Source organism: Maylandia zebra, linkage group LG3, assembly GCF_041146795.1.
Source record: "Maylandia zebra isolate NMK-2024a linkage group LG3, Mzebra_GT3a, whole genome shotgun sequence".
Taxonomy (NCBI): domain Eukaryota; kingdom Metazoa; phylum Chordata; class Actinopteri; order Cichliformes; family Cichlidae; genus Maylandia; species Maylandia zebra.
Genome location: NC_135169.1, coordinates 52909429 through 52931070, shown reverse-complemented (window position 1 = coordinate 52931070; position 21642 = coordinate 52909429). Strand labels below are relative to the sequence as shown.

Here is a 21642-nt window from a genome sequence, read left to right as displayed (position 1 = left end):
ATGATGGGTATATATGCTGGTCCCTGCAAACCTGAGTCGGTGAACGACTACATGCATGATTTTATAGAAGATGTAAAAAAGGTCACAAAAACTGGTATTGTTTTCAATGGAAAACACTTCAATGTACCCCTTCCAGATGCTTTTATCTGTGACACCCCAGCTAGAGCTTATTTAAAATGCATCAAAGGTCATGGTGGCTACAGTTCTTGTGAGCGCTGTACACAGTATGGTGTTTATGTTGATGGGAAAGTTATTTTTCCAGATATGGATTCAAGTCTCAGATCAGATTCTCAGTTTGAAGAAATGTTAGATGAAGATCACCACAACTCCAAATCACCTCTTCAAGAGCTAGGCATTGGCATGGTTTCAGCCTTTCCCTTAGACTATATGCATTTAATTTGCTTGGGTATTGTACGTAAATTACTTGCCCTGTGGATTAAGGGACCATTGCAGTGTCGGGTTCCTACTTCTACTCTGTCTGCCATTTCAGATCACTTAAAACAGTGTAGGCAAAGTCTGCCACGCACGTTTTCCAGAAAACCACGGTCCCTAATGGAGTACAGACAATGGAAAGCTACAGAATTAAGACAATTTTTGTTGTATACTGGACCAGTTGTGCTTTTCCAGAAACTGTGCAATCCACAGTACAAGAACTTCCTGGTGTGATGTGGCCTTTCTCAGCCGACGGCACTTTGTGTTTTTTGTGCTAGATTCTGAAGCTGCAGGTTTTATCTTTCTCAAAACAATATTGACTGAACCAGCAGCAAAAGAAGATCCAAACTACACTGAAAATTTCGCTTCACGTAAACATCGTCATGAATTCCCTCTTACTTTTGCTGTTTTGGTTTTCCACCATGGTGGTTTTCCATGACGGTACTGGAATATTTCTAACATTTTGAGTTATTTTCCAGTATTAGAAAATCAGCACTGCTCAGTGTTAACCATTGTTAATCTTCAAAACTGACTAGGTTACTTTTAAACATATAACACTGTCAAAAGTGTTAATTTAACACTCAACAGTGTTGTATTTAACACTCAGAGATGTGGACCCATATAGACACTCTCCAGTGTTAATTTAACACTGGAGATTTTGCTGTGTAGTATTTCTTATCTCCACACAATTAACATTAAGTAATATGTAAAGCGTCCATTTATCCTCCATTCCTGGTCCATTATCTTAAGCTTAGGCTGCTCCCCCTGTGACCCAATCCAGTACTAAGTAGAGAGGCCCAGACTTCGCTCTCTCCAGTCTCTTGGCCCTGCTCCTCCAGCGGAATCCCAAGGCATTTCCAGGCCAGCAGAGAAACATAGTCCCTTTAGCATGTCCTGGGTGTTCCTCTGGGTCTCTTCCTGGTTGGATGTGCCCAAAACGCCTCCCCAGGGAGGCATCCTACCCAGATGCCAGTATCTAATCCAGGGGTGTTAAACTCAAATACACAGTGGGCCAAAATTCAAAACTGGAACAAAGTCGCGGGCTAACGTTAATATTTATTGAAATCTATTTATTCCTCCAGATATAGGAATGAATCTTTTCTTATGGACTCAAACACATTTTGCTGAAAAACTGAATATGGAACAAGCAAAGCTTAATACTAAACAATATATATATATATATATATATATATATATATATATATATATTAGCTGTATAATACCAGTAGGCCAGCTCTAATAGTAATTTGGTATGGCTTCGCGGGCCAAATGTAAGTAGGCTGGGGGCCAAATTTGGCCCGCGGGCCAGAGTTTGACACTTATGATCTAATCTGTCCTTTTTGTATGTTCCCCTCAGGTTGCCATGGTAGCAGATATAGGGGGAACAAGCGTAGATGATGCTACAAGGAGAATGATGAAATTCCTCATATCACCCGAGCTTGCCGTGGAGTACAACTTGCTTGGCCGACATGGGAAGAAAAAGTTCCGAGATTTGCGCCTCTTTAATGTTGTGTATGGTAAGTTAATTTCACTTGAGACACTTTTTTTAATAAAGTGTTTGAAAGTGTAAGTGAGATTGGTTATTGTGCCATCTTATATATTTGAGGCAAGAAAGTGAAATAAACATTGTTCTTTGTAAATCTTTCCGAAAGGAAGTAAGCTACGGTTACCTTTACTTTGGCTTACCCATTTTTCTTCTTCATTTGCAGAGGCACTGAAGAAGAATTCTTTGACTGCAAAAGTCAACCTGCAAGAAGCAGAGAAAGCTCTCTCCAAATGGTTCACTGGAGCTAGAGACAGAGGAGGACTGAGGGCTGCTAGGGGACAAAATAGACTAACGGCTCTGTAAAAAACATAACAGACACCTCTGCTGATTCAAGTCAAGGTTCTGAGTTTCCCTTCTTATTTTTTCCCATGTTGCTACAGTTCCCAAGACCAAGGAACTGATTGTGGACTTCAGGAAGACCAGGAAACACTTGACCCCTGTTTCAATTCAGGGGGTCAGTGTTGACATTGTGGAGGACTATAAATACCTTGGAGTACACATTGACAATAAACTGGACTGGGCTAAAAACACCACAGCACTTTACAGGAAGGGCCAGAGTCGTCTCTATTTTTTGAGGCGACTGAGGTCCTTCAACATCTGCCAGAAAATGCTGAGGATTTTCTATGAGTCTGTTGTGGCCAGTGCGATCCTCTATGCTGTTGCATGCTGGGGGAGCAGGCTGAGGGTCGCAGATGCCAACAGACTTAATAAACTAATCCGTAAGGCCAGCAATGTTGTGGGGATGGAGCTGGACTCCCTCAAGGTGGTGTCGGAGAGGCGGATGCTGTCCAAGATAAAGACAATGTTGGATAACACCTCCCACCCACTCCATGACATGTTGGTCAGTCACAGGAGCTCGTTCAGTGAGAGACTGAGATTACCGAAAAGCACCACTGAACGACACAGGAAATCATTCCTGCCTGTGGCCATCTCCCTGTACAACGCATCCACTTAACACACTGTTTGCTGCTACAACTACACATGTTTCTTTTCCAACTATTTATTTATGAGTGACTTATGTATGTATGTATGTATATATATGTATATATTGTACTATTCTTAGTTAGTGTATTGTCTGTCTTGTCTTAATGTTGGTTTAAAATGGAGCACTGTAACAAAAAATAATTTCCCCCAGGGATCAATAAAGTATTCTGATTCTGATTCTGATTCTGATTCCAACTCTAAGCAATTTGAATGTAGTTTGATATTTCGAGTTTTTTAAGTTCACACTCCTTGGAATAGTTACTTAAACCCACAGTTGTGTGACAAAATAAATGTGACAAAATAAATGTGAACAAAATGTGTTTTGTGTCCCCTCTTGATTTCTATTTGCAGTCAGCTTTAATATATTTAGTGTCTTTGTGTCACAGAAGCCGTATTGGCTGTCTGTTAAATTGATTTTGTGGCTGTTTTTCTACATGGGACCCACCCAGTGCCAGAAATTAGCCAATTCAAACAGGTAGTAAGATGCAACTACAGAACCCACTGATAATGCCATTCCAACTTTTTAGCTCATGTTTTCCTCATGTTGTACACACTAAGAACTTGAAAAATGGGGCCCGGGTGGGTTTATGAGTACTTTGCCCAGTTGGGGTCCATTTAGTTCCCAGATTTTACCAATATAACACCAAGATGGGCTTATAAAATGGGGCCATTATGGAACCCGTGGACAATCCCACTTAAAACCCACTTTTTAGCCGATGTGATGCCCACATGGTACCCACAAAAACTGGAAAGATGGGGCCTGGGTGGGTTTTTGTGTATGTTGCCCAGTTGGGGCCCATTTAGTTCCTAAATTTTACCAATATAACACCTATATGGGCATTTAACATGGGGCCATTACGGAACCCGTGGACAATCCTATATGGGGCCCATTTTTCAGCCCATTTCCAAACCATATGGGCCCCACATATAAATGTTGGCTGGGACCAGCTGTTAACTGGAGGAATTCCATCCAAACATCTGCTCTCACTAAATTCTTCCTCACCTACAGACTGTGTTCTTCACTGCTTTAAACTTGGAAATGAATGCAGTCATTGGTCTGCGTGCTGCTTTGTTCAGAGAGCTGATTGGCTGTTGACAGCGTTTGATCAGAGTGTGTCAGCCGTTACTATGGTGACCATAAAGGTCAGAAACAGGAAGTGTTTGTGTCCAATCCTGAAGCCTGTCACCATTCTCCTCTCACAGCTTCACTGAGAAGCTGCAGCTTTACAGGAAACACTGGATCTTTGTTTCATACTGACTGTGTTTAGTACAATACTGCTGACAGCACCACCCAATCACTCCATCACTCTACTTACAGCAGAGTCTCCAGTCTGTAGTCTGGACTCTGCTGAAGATCAGACAGCTGCTTCACATCTGGATCCTTCAGGTTGTTTCCCCACAGGTCCAGCTCTCTCAGACGGGAGGGGTTGGACTTCAGCGCTGCTGCCAGATAATCACAGCTGATCTTTGACAAACCACAGAAACTCAATCTGTATAAAGAATGAAAGATGTAAGTTTATTAGACAAAGTGTGAGCTTGAAATCATTCAGTGTTTCATCATCTGTTCAGAGCCGAAGAAGGTTCAGAATGTAGAAGTTTAGAAAATGGAAACTCCAAACAGCTGAAGCCAACAGGAAGCAGCTTCAAACAGGAAACTGTGCAGAGTTTCAGACTATATGTCCTGATGCAGCCAGTTGGATTTTGGAGATTTGAAACTCTGTTCTGTGACTAAGTCCTTGAATCATTTCTTCCAGTCGGTCCAACAAGACAGACTAAGTGTTGGACATGTGTTGTGGCTCCATTATGGGAGCTTCTAAATGTGATGTGATGGCCCCTCTGGGTCTGTCAGGTCACAGGACTGAAGAGAGCTCAAACTGGGCACACACTTGTTCCAGTCTGGACCAAAGACTCTATACTGGGACTGAGGGACTGCTTTGACTGCACCCACTGGAACTTTTTAAAGGCTCATGTTCTCACTTAGATCATCGATTTCTACTTACATTTCTTTCTGGGAAAAATGGGGATTACTTTGAAAACAGGAAGTATTTTCCCCAATAAGCAGCCCTGGATTAGTAAATCACTCCAACATGTTCTCAGGCAGAAGAAGCTGTCTTGTTATGAGGGAGAGAAGAAAAAGATTGAGGCACAGAAACTTGTTGAAAGAGAGATAAAGCAGCTAAAATCAGGTGTAAAAGTAAAGCAGAGGATGAGCTGAATAAAGGACACTCAAGGCTGGCTTGGAAAGGAATGAAGTCCATGGTGGGGATGCAGAACAAGGAGCAAAGATGAATGTGATGCTGAATCAGCAGAAGACTTGGACTCATTTGATTCCAGCTTTGATATCATTGATTTCAATGAAGAGCTTTGTGATTGTAGCAAAGGGCTGGTAGCTCTGAGAGTCCCACTGATGAGGTGTTTGTGTGGAAATCTCTTAGTGGGACCAAAGAGAGAAAAAGCCCTGGTCCTGATGCTGTGGGAGGGAAATGATTGAAGTATGCTGTGAGGAACTGACTGGGAGGTTTTCACACATTTTCCAGTCCTCCTTGGAAAAAAACAGGAAGTTCCCAGCATATGGAAACAAAGGTTAAGTGTCCTATGGCACTCAGTAGGTATGGGTACCGGTATTCGGTGCCATTATGGCACCAGTTCTGACATAAACGGTAGTAATGTTGGGATTTAAATATATATTCTTAGTGCTTATTTGCTGATTATATTGTTTTATGTATTTTAATAAGAGAGGGCCAGCTCTGAGTAGAGTCTGAGCCAAAAATACTGACAGGAAACTGCATGCTTTTGCAGAGCACAGGAGGTGCAGACAGAAAGTGAAACTAAGCAGAGTGTTTTGATCAAAACTTAGAGTGTGTGACGTGCTGCGGAAATATATAAATAACCATGCTGGCTGCTGCTGCTTTCAGACCGGAGTGTGTGTGTCCATGTGTTCAAGTCTCCGTTCCCGGGAATGTAAAATAAAGATAATTTTTTGAGCTTTGACCACCCTGGGTCCAGTCTTTCTTTGCCGCCAAAAGAATTCAAAGAACGAAATTTAATAGTAACCAGACTGAAAAGCAGCGCACATTTTGGTTCTTTTTCCCCCTGAGATGTCATACACTTTAGATTCTAGCCAATCATTTTACCTTTCCAAGGATAGTAGGCGGGCCCAGGTACGTACATTCTTTTAGAGCAGAGCTACAGATTAAAAATGCCCAAGGCGAAGTGGTCAAAGTCTGGCAGTACTTCACAGCTAAAGATGCAAACTCAGCAGCCTGCAACAAGTGCTTTAAGGTGATACTGTGCAAAGGAGGTAACACCTCGAATCTGATGAAACACCTGGCGACGCATAGCGTTTTTTTTAAAAGCCAAGAAATGCACCGTATTTGATAGCTTGCTGCAAGACCGAGCGCATCTACTGCGGGTGTGGTGCCTGTTATCAGACCCGGAGTTAGCAACATCCCCCAAGAACCCGAAGAGGAGAGTCCTGGCCCCTAGCCCTGCCAGTGTAGCAGAAATGATGACGGATGATGATGGCAGCAGCAGCCGTTCTTCTCTGGGTGAGTAGCTTAATGTTGTTCGTGTGTAATTTACGTTGAGTAGGCTAACCACGTTATTACTTTAATGCATGTAAGGTGAACTAGCAAACACCGTCTTAGTTACATGCGGTTGTCTTCTTGTTTGATGGCAGATGCTCCCTTTACCCTGGCCAAAAAGGCTAAAATGACCAAAGAAAAAGTGGAAAACAGTTAAACATGAGAGGTTTTTGGACAAAGTTTGTGTTCTCCATTCTTTAAGCACTGGCACCATTTCAAAAATACTGGGTTGGCACCGGTATCAGATAAAACCTAAACGATACCCATTCCTAGCACTCAGTGAGGATGGTGCTGTGGCCCCACCACCTCCACCTCTTTGTAAAGGAACTAACTGTCATCTGAAGCTTCAAATGGAACTAAGACTTCCTCCACTAGGTGGCAGTGTCTGATGAGAAAGTGTTAGTGGAGCTGGCCTGGAGTCAGAAACAGGAAGATGCATGATTTGGGCTGAAATGGGGAAATGTGGTTAGCACTAGTGCCTTAAAGCAAGAAGGTTGTAGGTTGAAGCTTGTTGGCCTTTCTGTGGAGGTTGGATGTTCTCCCACAGTCCAATGAAATGCTGCTTAGGTTCATTGGTGCTTCTAAATTGGCTGTAGGTGTGGATGTGAGAGAGTGCTTCTCTGTGTCTCTCTGTTGGCCCTGTGATGGACTGCTCACCTATGCAGGTGGACCACGCCTCTTGCCCTATGACAGCTAGGGCACAGGCTGCAGCTCTTTGAGCCTAAGCTGAATAAACAGTTAGCAAAAATGATCCATAGATGGCCTGAAATCCCCCAGTTAGCAGTTTGGTAGATAGCTATGACATGCTAATCCCATCCAGCAGCTGTATTCTACCTGTAAGCTGATCCCTGCTGAGCCAAAGCACTTTTTCATATACAAATTACAACCTTTAATAGAAACCTATTGGTCAGCATCTTATTAGCCTGCTGTTAGCTTCATTCCACAGAAAACTGAGAGAAACTAACAGAGTTGATAAAGAATAAAGAGAAATGTGCTGATTTAAAGCCTTTGAAGTGCTTCAGATGATCTCTGTCCACTTCTGTCCACTCATTCATTCATGTAAGCTTTCTAATGCAGCTTTGATCTTCACAGTCTGCTTCATGAAACTCATTCTAACCCTGAATGTCAGAGTGTTCCTCCTTCTCTTTCCCATCATTCATGCTGGCAGTGGAGGAGATTTGGATGTTGGACTGTGTTTTGGATGATGTGTGTATGTTTGTGTTGGACTGCTGTCTGTAAAGCAAACGCACATTTTGCTTTGGATTTCAGTTTCAGACAGACTTTAAGGTGGAATGAAGAGTTGGAGAGTTTCACAGTGAATTATCCAGGGGAGGATTTTTCTTCTTCTTTGAAGGTTTGTGTCACGGCGAGTGAGGTGAGCCGTGTGGAGGAAATGAAGGAGGATCCAAATGCAGGCAGTTGTGAAGGTGTGAAGGTGGTTTATTGAACATGAAAGTAAATACAAACGGCAAAATGGAGCTAGAACTAAACTATACTGGGATAAACTAAACTACAGAGCACAAACCTTAACGAGAACTGAAGGAAATTGCCTTCCCGGGTTTCCTCCGTGGCGTGAGCGATAAGCAGAGTTCTGTCCTTTCCTTATAAGATTCCTAATTATTTAAAGTAACACTCAGGTATGCCATTCAGCTGGGTTAGTTACGACGTCGGGAGCAGCTTGGGAGAACAAGGAAACACAGACTGCTTCAGGTTGCCTTCCCAATCGACTCAAAGGTTTATTTGATACACAGCAGTTTATATAGATGAAAAAAGGTTCGTGTGTCAGCTTTCCCAGTTCAAACCGGTACAGACTAAATAAGGAAACGTCTTCCTGCCTTCTGAGCAAAGTATCCCTTGTGTAGTTTATCAGTTCAGCTACAATTTATGATCATCCCAGCAAAATACACTCCTAGACATAGAATACAGAGTTCTTTCATCAGTGAATTCTGAAACGAACCACCTAGCCTTTAACGAGCCTTTTCCAGGAGATAAAGAAAAAGGGAGGATGGGAGTAAGGAAGTGGTCTCATCTCTGTGGTGTTTTCGACCTTGAGGTACCAGCTTGTGAGTCTCACATTAATTCTTGGGTCACAGAGAAAGAGAAAAACAACTAGTAGATTGGCCTTATTGAGTAACAGTTTTCCTGTATAAAACAATATCCTGTAAATGCTTACCGTGGTATCAAAATATCTAACAAGAACGACCAGAGGAGAATGATGATGGACAGCAGGGAGAACACACGGGTGAGACATGGTAGATACACAGATCAGGCAGGGTGGAATACACAGACGGACCAGCAACAACAATGACGGAAGACATGACTTAAATACACAGAGAACCACAGGGGAATTACACACAGGTGGTGGACACAGCTGGGAATAATCACCAAGACGAGACAAAGGTAAAACTGAACACACTCACATGAGACCCAGACCTTCACAATAAAACAGGAAATGAGAACACCACACCAAGACGCAGACCTGACACTGAGAGACAGACAGGAAATGACATATGAAACTAAACTCACATCGTAAACCCAGATAAACAGAAACATGGAACTCTAATAATAGAAATCATAATCATCACCATAACACGACAAGAGAACAAGAACACAATCTCTGATGAAAACTTAAATCAAAACACAATAAACTCAAAATACTGGGTCCAACGGACCCAGAACCGTGACAGTTTGAAATGTGAACATTGTTCTGCTGCAGTCAATGGACTAAACCAGAGAAGAAGAAAACAGACTTTACCATGAAGATCCTCAGTGTGGATCAGTATAATATCAGCCTGATGTCTGCAGTTTAGTGTCAGCACAAATTTCACATCATATTCATCTCAGCACAACTAAAACATGCTGACTGACCTCAGAGTTTCAAGTCCACATCCTGGACTCTCCAGGAAACCACACAGATGCTTCACTCCTGAATCCTGCAGCTTGTTGTTGTAGCTCAGGTCCAGCTCTCTCAGATGGGAGGGGTTGGACTTCAGTGCTGCTGCCAGATAATCACAGCTGATCTCTGACAAACCACAGCCCCTCAATCTGTATAAAGAATGAAAGATGTAAGTTTATTAGACAAAGTGTGAGCTTGAAAGCATTCAGTGTTTCATCATCTGTTCAGAGCTGAAGAAGGTTCAGAATGTAGAAGTTTAGAAAATGGAAACTCCAAACAGCTGAAGCCAACAGGAAGCAGCTTCAAACAAACACAACAAGAGAAAAAACTCTGAACGTTTCACATTAAAGTCGTACATTTATCATAAAAACAGGACAAAGACCTGAAAAAGTCGTGTTTTTCCTTCCAGGAACCACGAGGCTTCACTTTTAAAGGTGAAGTGTGAAAGAAATGGACATATTTGAAGTCCAACACCTTTTTCCAGTCACATTATTAAAGTAGAAAAACTACAAGCTCATTTTCATTCCAACAAGTCATCTTCTGACCTGGACTAACAACACTGGTCTCGATGTGCAGCTGGCTGTGAGACCAGCGCTCAGGGAGCGTCTACAAAGTGCAACACTGAAAGAACATCACACACTAATTTGCTTCCAGCACTTTCACACAAACATCTACTGTCATTATTGTCACCGAACTCTGTGGATCCTTTATTGCAAATTCAAATGGGATCAAATGGTCAGACAAAAGAGGGTTATGAGGAAATATGATTAAATGTTGTGTATTAGCAGCAAGTTATTGAATCATTTTCCTCAGAAACCAAACAAAATGATTGACAAACATGTTTTTACAAACTCAGTGTTGGACTTGGATCAGCAGGATAAGCTGATGTTTAAAGGCATTTGAGTCTCGCTGTATGAGAGTCCAGTTATTACTCAATATTTATGGCTGATGTTCTTTCAGTGTTGCACTTTGTAGACGCTCCCTGAGCCTCACAGCCAGCTGCACATGGACCAGCTGACATTACCCAGCATTAGAGGCGGCTGTAAAAAAAAGGATTTTCCTATTTAAATGGTTTTAATTTGAATAAAGCGATGTTGATTCATTCAATCCTGAATCAATTTTTAATATAAATGTATTTTGCCAGAATCTCAGGTTAAAGTTCCTAAACGTATTTCAACAACAACCAAACAGATAAAACAGTAAATGAGAGCAGCTAAACACACAAAGATGGAAACACAGAGCGTGGATCGTTCACTCGACGGCACGTACACGGACACGCCATCGGGGCTGAAAGTGGACAGCTCACAGATCCTGAAGCTGCAGGTTTCATCTGTCTCCAACCAAAACTGAGTGAACCAGCAGCAGAAGAAGATCCAAACTACGCTTTACGTTTGATGAACATCGTCATGAATTCTCTCTGACTTTGACGTTTACTTCCTGCACAGCTCTCTCTCTCTCAGTGTACTTCAAGAACAGTTTACCTTCAAAAATCTGTTTCCTGCATTATTCACTGCTTATTACGCACCAGTCTGCTGTTGTGTTCACTGCTGTCGGCCTCCGAAAACAAAGCCTCATTTCTGCTGTTCAATACTGAAGAAATGTAAACCTTTTAAAATGATGACAGATTACAAACTCTCAGCTGTGTCTGTAATCAAACCTCTGTAACTTTGCTTCACTTCAGCAGCATCAGCTCATGTTCACATGTTGATTCATGGTTTGCTTCAGTTTTTGATGGACTGCAGAATATTTTGAAGGTTATCTGCTATAAAAAGCCAGGACAGGAAAATCTGCTTCATGTTTTCCTGTTTGATCCTCAGTGATTTTGACACAAAGGCCTCTGCTGTGATGATCACACCTCTGATCAAGTCTCACAGTGTCAGCTTTGTTTTTATACATATGGATATGTGCTGATAAATGATCAGAATTATAATATTTCCCACTGTCTGCTGTGTGCCGTGACCTTTGACCTGCTAAAGACAGTCAGCTGTGGATTATTCATTGTTGTGTCTGATACTTAGAACTGTGAGGAAGAACACTAAACAGTTAATCAGGGTCCCCTCTCTCTGAATCAGAAAAGGTGGGCAGGCCGCGTGTGGGCCGCAGGCCATACGTTGAGTCTCACTGTTTGAAATGTGAACATTGTTCTGCTGCAGTCAATGGACTAAACCAGAGAAGAAGAAAACAGACTTTACCATGAAGATCCTCAGTGTGGATCAGTATAATATCAGCCTGATGTCTGCAGTTTAGTGCCAGCACAACTTTCACATCATATTCATCTCAGCACAACTAAAACATGCTGACTGACCTCAGAGTTTCAAGTCCACATCCTGGACTCTCCAGGAAACCACACAGAAGCTTCACTCCTGAATCCTGCAGGTTGTAGTTGTAGCTCAGGTCCAGCTCTCTCAGATGGGAGGGGTTGGACTTCAGTGCTGCTGCCAGATAATCACAGCTGATCTTTAACAAACCACAGCCCTTCAATCTGTATAAAGAATGAAAGATGTAAGTTTATTAGACAAAGTGTGAGCTTGAAAGCATTCAGTGTTTCATCATCTGTTCAGAGCTGAAGAGAGTTCAGCATGTAGAAGTTAAGAAAATGGAAACTCCAAACAGCTGAAGCCAACAAGAAGAAGCTTCAAACAAACACAACAAGAGAAAAAACTCTGAATGTTTCACATTAAAGTCGTACATTCATCATAAAAACAGGAAAAAGACTTGAAAAAGTCGTGTTTTTCCTTCCAGGAACCACAAGGCTTCACTTTTAAAGGTGAAGTGTGAAAGAAATGGACATATTTGAAGTCCAACACCTTTTTCCAGTCACATTATTAAAGCAGACAAACTACAAGCTCATTTTCATTCCAACAAGTCATCTTCTGACCTGGACTAACAACACTGGTCTCTATGTGCAGCTGGCTGTGAGACCAGTGCTCGGGGAGCGTCTACAAAGTGCAACACTGAAAGAACATCACACACTAATTTGCTTCCAGCACTTTCACACAAACATCTACTGTCATTATTGTCACCAAACTCTGTGGATCCTTTATTGCAAATTCAAATGGGATCAAATGGTCAGACAAAAGAGGGTTATGAGGAAATATGATGAAATGTTGTGTATTAGCAGCAAGTTATTGAATCATTTTCCTCAGAAACCAAACAAAATGATTGACAAACATGTTTTTACAAACTCAGTGTTGGACTTGGATCAGCAGGATAAGCTGATGTTTAAAGGCATTTGAGTCTCGCTGTATGAGAGTCCAGTTATTACTCAATATTTATGGCTGATGTTCTTTCAGTGTTGCACTTTGTAGACACTCCCTGAGCCTCACAGCCAGCTGCACATGGACCAGCTGACATTACCCAGCATTAGAGGCGGCTGTAAAAAAATGGATTTTCCTATTTAAATGGTTTTAATTTGAATAAAGCGATGTTGATTCATTCAATCCTGAATCGATTTTTAACCCTTTAAGACCTACCATAGAACCAAGTCCGCCAGAGCTTATATTATATTTTTACATGGTGTGGTGACATTTTTGGGAGCATTTCAAGTCGCTATACATCAATACAACAATTATAGCCCAGATTTTAATAATATGTAGTCATTAAGTGCATAGTAATTACATAAATTGCAAAAAAGTGCAATAAACTACAAAAAAATATATTTATACATATACATATATTTCTAGTTAGAGAAATTTAAGAGGCTTATCCCTCAAAACTGTAAATACAAAAAAGTTGCACAAAATAGTTTCCTACCACAGGAAATTTATTGTGAGTGTCTTCATAGTTTTATTTTTGAAATACACCAATTTTTATATACTGCAGGAAAAACAAAAATAAATATTATACTGCAAATTTGCAAAAAAGCAGCATATGCATCAACATAAACTATTTCCAGCAGTGCAATATGAGTCCTAAGCATCCCAGAAAAGACACAGAAAGTCATAAAGTCAAAGATAACTTTTAAAAACACCAGTATAGGCCCTGAGGCCCTGATGGTAAAAAAGAAAACTACATTTCTGCGAAAATGACGTCACTTCCAGTTTCGGGCAGGTAATGGCGGACATGCAAAAGTTCGCGCTGACTTCTATTCCAACGTAGGAAGTGTTATGAACAGCTGATGGGATCAGCAAAGCGTGTTTCTGGAATATTATGTTTTTGTTGCTGCAAGTGCTTTTTATGCAGTTTTTGCAAAGCTTTATGTGGAAGGAAAATGTGACATAGGACAAGCTGATGGCATAAGATGTAATTACAACTCCTCCGGTTCCATATGTAAAAAAAATGATTGCGCTAGCTTACGTGGTTGCAGAGCTACCGGGATTTAAAAATAGTTACGCAAAACAGAGCGTGCCCGCTCCGACCGGCTCTAAAGGGTTAATATAAATGTATTTTGCCAGAATCTCAGGTTAAAGCTCCCAAACGTATTTCAACAACAACCAAACAGATAAAACAGTAAATGAGAGCAGCTAAACACACAAAGATGGAAACACAGAGCGTGGATCGTTCACTCGACGGCACGTACACGGACACGCCGTCGGGGCTGAAAGTGGACAGCTCAAAGATCCTGAAGCTGCAGGTTTCATCTGTCTCCAACCAAAACTGACTGAACCAGCAGCAAAAGAAGATCCAAACTACGCTTTACGTTTGATGAACATCGTCATGAATTCTCTCTGACTTTGACGTTTACTTCCTGCACAGCTCTCTCTCTCAGTGTACTTCAAGAACAGTTTACCTTCAAAAATCTGTTTTCTGCATTATTTACTGCTTATTACGCACCAGTCTGCTGTTGTGTTCACTGCTGTCGGCCTCCGAAAACAAAAAACAAGGAGCACGAGAGTCCAGAACAAACCAAAAACAGGTCAACACAAAACAAGACTATTTACGAGGCCACAATAAAGTCCGGGGGTCGACCTGGAGGTCGACAACACAAGAGCCTAAACAGTTCAGGGGGCCGACCATGCACACAGCAACGGCGGCGACGGGCAAACAGTTCTGAAGGCCGACCGTGCACATGGCAATGGCGGCGACGGGCAAACAGTTCTGGAGGCCGACCGTGCACACGGCAATGGCGGCGGAGGCAAAACCAATCAGGAGGCCGACCACTTGGAAGGCAGTGGCGGCCACTGAGCAGGTCCGGAGGTCGGCCGCGATGCCAGCGGCGGCGACGAACGCTTTCCGGAGGCCGTCCCCGAAGGCCATGATGCCATCTTAGAGGCCCGGAAAACGGCCGGCAGAGGCGAGGCGGAACGGGTCGAGCTGGCTCAGACGGCGGCGTGGCAACCACAGAACCAGACGAGGCAGGACCAGACGAGGCAGGACCAGGCGTGGACGAAGACACAGAGGCAGGACCAGGCGTGGACGAAGACACGGAGGCAGGACCAGGCGTGGACGAAGACACGGAGGCAGGACCAGGCGTGGATGACGACACGGAGGCCGGACCAGGCGTGGATGAAGACACGGAAGCCGGACCAGGCGTGGATGACGACACGGAGGCCGGACCAGGCGTGGATGACGACACGGAGGCCGGACCAGGCGTGGATGAAGACGCGGAACCTGACGGCAGCGGGACGGCTGCGGAACCTGACGGCAGCGGGACGGCTGCGGACAGTGATGCTGCAGGAGGTGATGTGGATGCATGCAACGGTGTAGGAGTCACAGGGGATGATTCAGCAGATGGTAGCTGAGCAAACTTCCCCGGACCGCCAGCAGATGTGAGGATGTGCTGGCTGGGTCCTCCAGGACCCTCAGCTAACGTGGCGTGGTGATGGGTGGGCTCCTCGGACCCTCCAGCAGACGTGGCATGACGCTGGACGGGCTCCTCGGGCCCTCCAGCTGACGAAACAAGAGACTGGCTGGGTTCTCCAGAACCCCCAGCAGACGAAACATGAGGCTGGTTGGGTTCTCCAGGACCCCCAGCAGACGAAACATGAGGCTGGCTGGGCTCTCCCGAACCCCCAGCAGACGAGACATGAGGCTGGCTGGGCTCTCCCGAACCCCCAGCAGACGAGACATGAGGCTGGCTGGGTTCTCCCGAACCCCCAGCTGACGACACTTGAGGCTGGCTGGGTTCCTCAGGCCCTCCAGCCGACGAGGCAGGACGCTGGCTGGGTTCCCCTGAACCCCCAGCTAACATGGCTTGAGACTGGACGGGCTCCTCTGGCCCTCCAGGGAAAACAGACACTGAAGCAGCAGGTACGGAGACCTCTGCCAGTGTGGACACTGGCTGGGACTGAGCAGCACAGTGGCTAGACTCAGGTAGCAACAGTGGGATGCAGTCCTCATAGGGCTGAAAGTGTTCCCCAATACACTCAGCAGAGGACCGAGGCGGATGGGTGAACTCACTTGAACTCTCAGGGGGTGCTGAGAGCCGAGAGTGTTCTGGTGAGTTCTCCGGTGAGGCTGCTGGTGCTGGCGTCTTGACCTCTAGGGTCCAGAGTTGGCTGGTGACTGACACCCAGCCCCTGGGGAGGCCCTAGAGGGAGCAACTGTCTCTGACATGGCCAGCGTAAGAGAACCAGCAGATATTGTGGTGAAGTGTGTTCCCTGCTTTGAATGAGACAGTGAGGATGGTGGCTGAATGAGTGAGCGGGTAGGCTGCTGAACTGGTGGCAACTGAGCTACAGGTAGCGAAGTTGTAACAGGTGGTGGAGTGGCTGGCTGAACTGAGGGCAGCTGGGCTGCTGGCTCAACTGATAACTGTACTGCTAACTGTGTTACAGGCCCCACATTAACTTGTGGTGAAGGTGTGGATGGGAGAACATGGTCAGGAAGAACTGTGTCAGTGAGGTTTACAGCTTCCCCTGAATAGACCAGTGCAGATGAAAAATAGTTCCAAACGTTCTCATTCTCTGAATTCATAATGCCAGGCTCAGTAATTCCAGGCTTGGCAGCAGCAAAGCGGATACAGTCATTAACACAGGACGTGGGCACAGGAAAGACAGTCTTAGAAGCAATAGCCACAGATGAAGCAGAAAAAACACTATTATCTTCGGTGGAAGCGCAAAAAATAGTCCCAGAATAAATAGTCCTTGTATCCGACAAAGCAGAAACAGTGTCCCTCTCACTCACCACTGCCGGATGTTTACATGTCCCAACCTCCGGCTGCGGGGTGTCACGCCGACAGTGCAAACATCGCTTCTTTCTCAGAGACGGCTCCGACAGGCCGGGTAATCCCTCGTCCGACGGTTCGGACGGCACGTCCTCCGTAGAAGTGAGCAGGCGAGCGGTAGCGGCGGGGGGGTGTAGGTGAAGCTCATGGAGAACGTAATTCTGCACGAGCGGATGCAGAGAGTCCAATAGCCAGGGATAACAGGTAATAATGGGCGATCGTGGCGATCGTGGCTCAAGAGTTGGGAGTTCGCCTTGTAATCGGAAGGTTGCCGGTTCGAGCCCCGGCTTGGACGGTCTCGGTCGTTGTGTCCTTGGGCAAGACACTTCACTCACTGCCTACTGGTGGTGGTCAGAGGGCCCGGTGGCGCCAGTGTCCGGCAGCCTCACCTCTGTCAGTGCGCCCCAGGGTGGCTGTGGCTACAATGTAGCTTGCCATCACCAGTGTGTGAATGTGTGTGTGAATGGGTGGATGACTGGATATGTAAAGCGCTTTGGGGTCCTTAGGGACTAGTAAAGCGCTATATAAATACAGGCCATTTACCATTTACCATTTACCATTCAATAAGGTGCTGTAGGTCGCCTTCCACAGTGTAAAGAGACGCTTCTCCCTCATGCTCTAACAACTGGTAAATCAACTTAGAAGCGGAGGGGATAACGGCCTCCTGAAGCTCCCTGGGTGGGGTGACTGCCGCTGGATCCATATCTGGCTGGTCCGTACTGTCACGGCGAATAAGATGAGCCATGTGAAAATAATAAATGAGGATCCAAGTGCAGGCAGTCGTGAGGGTGTGAAGGTGGTTTATTGAACACGAAAATATGGACAAACAGCAAATGGAGCTCGACTAAACTAGACTGGAAAACAACTAAACTACAGAGCACAAACCTTAATGAGAACGAGTAGAGGAGAATGGCGATGGACAGCAGGGAGAACACACGGGTGAGACATGGTGGTTACACAGACGGACCAGCAACTACAATGACGGAGGACACGACTTAAATACACACACAGAGAAACACGGGAATTACACACAGGTGGTGGACTCAGCTGGGAATAATCAGTAAGACGAGACAGAGGTAAAACTGAATACACTCACATGAGACGCAGACCTTCACAATAAAACATCACACGCAGGCTCGACATAGAGAGACAGACAGGAAATGACATATGAAACTAAACCCACATCTTAAACCCAGATAAACAGAAACATGGAACTCTAATAATAGACATCATAATCATCACCATAACACGACAAGAGAACAAGAACACAATCCCTGATGCACACTTAAATCAAAACACAATAAACTCAAAATACTGGGTCCAACGGACCCAGAACCGTGACACTGTCTGCTGTGTGCTGTGACCTTTGACCTGCTAAAGATAGTCAGCTGTGGATTATTCATTGTTGTGTCTGATACTTAGAACTGTGAGGAAGAACACTACACAGTTAATCAGGGTCCCCTCTCTCTGAACCAGGAAAGGTGGGCAGGCCGCGTGTGGGCCGCAGGCCATACGTTTAGTATCACTGTTTGAAATGTGAACATTGTTCTGCTGCAGTCAATGGACTAAACCTACGGTGGCCCCTAGAGACAAAGCACGTACAAATTCCAAAACACTTACAAAATCAAAAAACACTTACAAACTCCAAAACACTTACAAAATCCAAAACACGTACAAAATCCAAAACACATGCAAAATCCAAAACACATGCAAACTCCAAAACACGTACAAAATCCAAAACACATGCAAAATCCAAAACATATGCAGACCCCAAAACACATGCAAACTCCAAAACACAACGGAAGTGCTCCAGGACGCTAGGGGCAGTGTTGAGCTTTTGTTACCTAGTAACTACACAAGCCAGGAAGTACCAATGATCGGATTTGGGCTGTATCCCAATTCAGGGTCTGCAGCCTTAAAGGCCGCATTTTAAGGCCAATTACATCACAGCGACATGACGAAGGCTGTCCCAATTCAAAGGCTGCTCGAAATGCAGCCCTCAAATGCGTCCTTCATTTCCCTGAATTTTAAGGATGGGTCGGTGTAGCCTTCATGGCCCAACATATCCCAGACTTCATAGTGCGGCGGTGGTGTGGATAATTTTGCCGAAAAAAACGGCGGAAGGGGAGCGGCCGAAGAGTAAACTTTCAGAAGTAAGTACTGAATATTATGTCACTTATTTATGCGCAAATATTTTTATAATGAAGAACATTAAAACATTACTGTTGGCCACATGTTGGGAAAGTTATGTGACATTAGCGATGTTTGTACTAACTTGGTTTTAAAGCCTTTACTTCAAAATACAGTGGGGCAAAAAAGTATTTAGTCAGCCACCGATTGTGCAAGTTCTCCCACTTAAAATGATGACAGAGGTCAGTAATTTGCACCAGAGGTACACTTCAACTGTGAGAGACAGAATGTGAAAAAAAAATCCATGAATCCACATGGTAGGATTTGTAAAGAATTTATTCGTAAATCAGGGTGGAAAATAAGTATTTGGTCAATAACAAAAATACAACTCAATACTTTGTAACATAACCTTTGTTGGCAATAACAGAGGTCAAACGTTTACTATAGGTCTTTACCAGGTTTGCACACACAGTAGCTGGTATTTTGGCCCATTCCTCCATGCAGATCTTCTCGAGAGCAGTGATGTTTTGGGGCTGTCGCCGAGCAACACGGACTTTCAACTCCCGCCACAGATTTTCTATGGGGTTGAGGTCTGGAGACTGGCTAGGCCACTCCAGGACTTTCAAATGCTTCTTACGGAGCCACTCCTTTGTTGCCCGGGCAGTGTGTTTTGGATCATTGTCGTGTTGGAAGACCCAGCCTCGTTTCATCTTCAAAGTTCTCACTGATGGAAGGAGGTTTTGGCTCAAAATCTCACGATACATGGCCCCATTCATTCTGTCCTTAACACGGATCAGTTGTCCTGTCCCCTTGGCAGAAAAACAGCCCCTTAGCATGATGTTTCCACCCCCATGCTTCACAGTAGGTATGGTGTTCTTGGGATGCAACTCAGTATTCTTCTTCCTCCAAACACGACGAGTTGAGTTTATACCAAAAAGTTCTACTTTGGTTTCATCTGACCACATGACATTCTCCCAATCCTCTGCTGTATCATCCATGTGCTCTCTGGCAAACTTCAGACGGGCCTGGACATGCACTGGCTTCAGCAGCGGAACACGTCTGGCACTGCGGGATTTGATTCCCTGCCGTTGTAGTGTGTTACTGATGGTGACCTTTGTTACTTTGGTCCCAGCTCTGCAGGTCATTCACCAGGTCCCCCCATGTGGTTCTGGGATCTTTGCTCACCGTTCTCATGATCATTTTGACCCCACGGGATGAGATCTTGCGTGGAGCCCCAGATCGAGGGAGATTATCAGTGGTCTTGTATGTCTTCCATTTTCTGATGATTGCTCCCACAGTTGATTTTTTCACACCAAGCTGCTTGCCTATTGTAGATTCACTCTTCCCAGTCTGGTGCAGGTCTACAATACTTTTCCTGGTGTCCTTCGAAAGCTCTTTGGTCTTGGCCATGGCGGAGTTTGGAGTCTGACTGTTTGAGGCTGTGGACAGGTGTCTTTTATACAGATGATGAGTTCAAACAGGTGCCATTCATACAGGTAACGAGTGGGGGACAGAAAAGCTTCTTACAGAAGACGTTACAGGTCTGTGAGAGCCAGAGATTTTCCTTGTTTGAGGTGACCAAATACTTATCTTCCACCCTAATTTACGAATAAATTCTTTACAAATCCTACCATGTGGATTCATGGATTTTTTTTTTCACATTCTGTCTCTCACAGTTGAAGTGTACCTCTGGTGCAAATTACTGACCTCTGTCATCATTTTAAGTGGGGGAACTTGCACAATCGGTGGCTGACTAAATACTTTTTTGCCCCACTGTATATGCCGTTCAATAGCTGACCTTAATCTTACAGAGAATGTGATGATTTTATGGATAATTAAAGTCAGTCATATATCCACAACAGAAGCTGAAAGTCAGTGATGCTGCTCAGTTTGCAGTCCTGAATATCACGGCACAAGCAGGATCCACTGCACTGTTAATGTTATATTGTTATATATATATATTTTTTTTATTTAACCTTTATTTAACCAGGAATGTCCCGTTGAGATCAAAAACCTCTTTTTCAAGGGAGTCCTGGCCAAGAGGCAGCACATTTCCAAACAAATACATAAATAAATACATATTGCTGCCTCTGTTCGGTGGTGTCGAGCCAGAACGGACTTTAACGTGTGTTTGAACGAGCTGACGGTTCACCCGTTAAGCTGAAAGAAAGATGCTTTAATCACAGGAGTCACACATGTGTCCACTGTACCATCTGGGAACTCTTCTTGTTTACACTCGTAATAACACAAACACTAAATCCTCCTGTTTGTAGCAGTGTGTACACCTGAGACTGTCACCTGTCTGTCTGTCCTGCACTCTCTCTCTGTTTCTTTCTCTCTGATTGTGGAATAAAAGTATGAACATGTGTTTATAAGTTACACTTGTGTTTGAATCCTGCACCTTATCACACATTTGATTTCCATGTGTGACAACTGCAAGTGTCCAGAGTGAGGACAGACTGAGGGACCCACTGCTGCACATCATCTGTGAGGCTTTGCACCCCTGATGATCCACCAGGACAAACTCAGCAGTGTGTGAGGAAGAGGAGGAGGAAGAGCCAGCAGCAGTTGACAGATGGAGAGAATAGACAGACTGTTCCCTGTTTGTGAAGGACTCCTAGAAAAGTTTAAAATAACTAATTGTCTGTCCTGAATCAGTCTTATTAGGTAATGTTCAGATAATTTTATCATTCCAGTGTTTTCAGTGTGGGAGAAAGTACTCAGAGCCTTCAAGTTACACACTATGAAAGGCAGCAACAAGTTTAATGTTCAGAAACCTAAAGTATGTATCAGCAGCAGAATGGACCTAAAAATAAATGTTTGTTTCAGTTCTATGAAGCTTTGAGTATTTTGGATCAGTAGTACTGCTGTGTTTGTTGCATCATATTGCTGTAATTGTTTATATGCTTTATATATTCTGAGGTAAGTTGATCTATAGTGTTACATCATATTCTATAAGGATGTT

General features: G+C 44.1%; 1 protein-coding gene across 1 annotated transcript in view; it reads right to left on the bottom strand.

Moving 5' to 3' along the window:
* Window positions 1-21642, bottom strand: part of LOC143416584 (NACHT, LRR and PYD domains-containing protein 12-like) — a 294773-nt gene that overhangs the window by 221069 nt on the left and 52062 nt on the right. Inside the window, exons 8-9 of the mRNA XM_076881993.1 lie at window positions 11748-11924; window positions 9415-9591 (exon numbers count right to left, since the gene is read on the bottom strand). Coding sequence (XP_076738108.1) covers window positions 9415-9591; window positions 11748-11924 — 354 coding nt within the window. The remainder of the gene's footprint in view (window positions 1-9414; window positions 9592-11747; window positions 11925-21642) is intronic.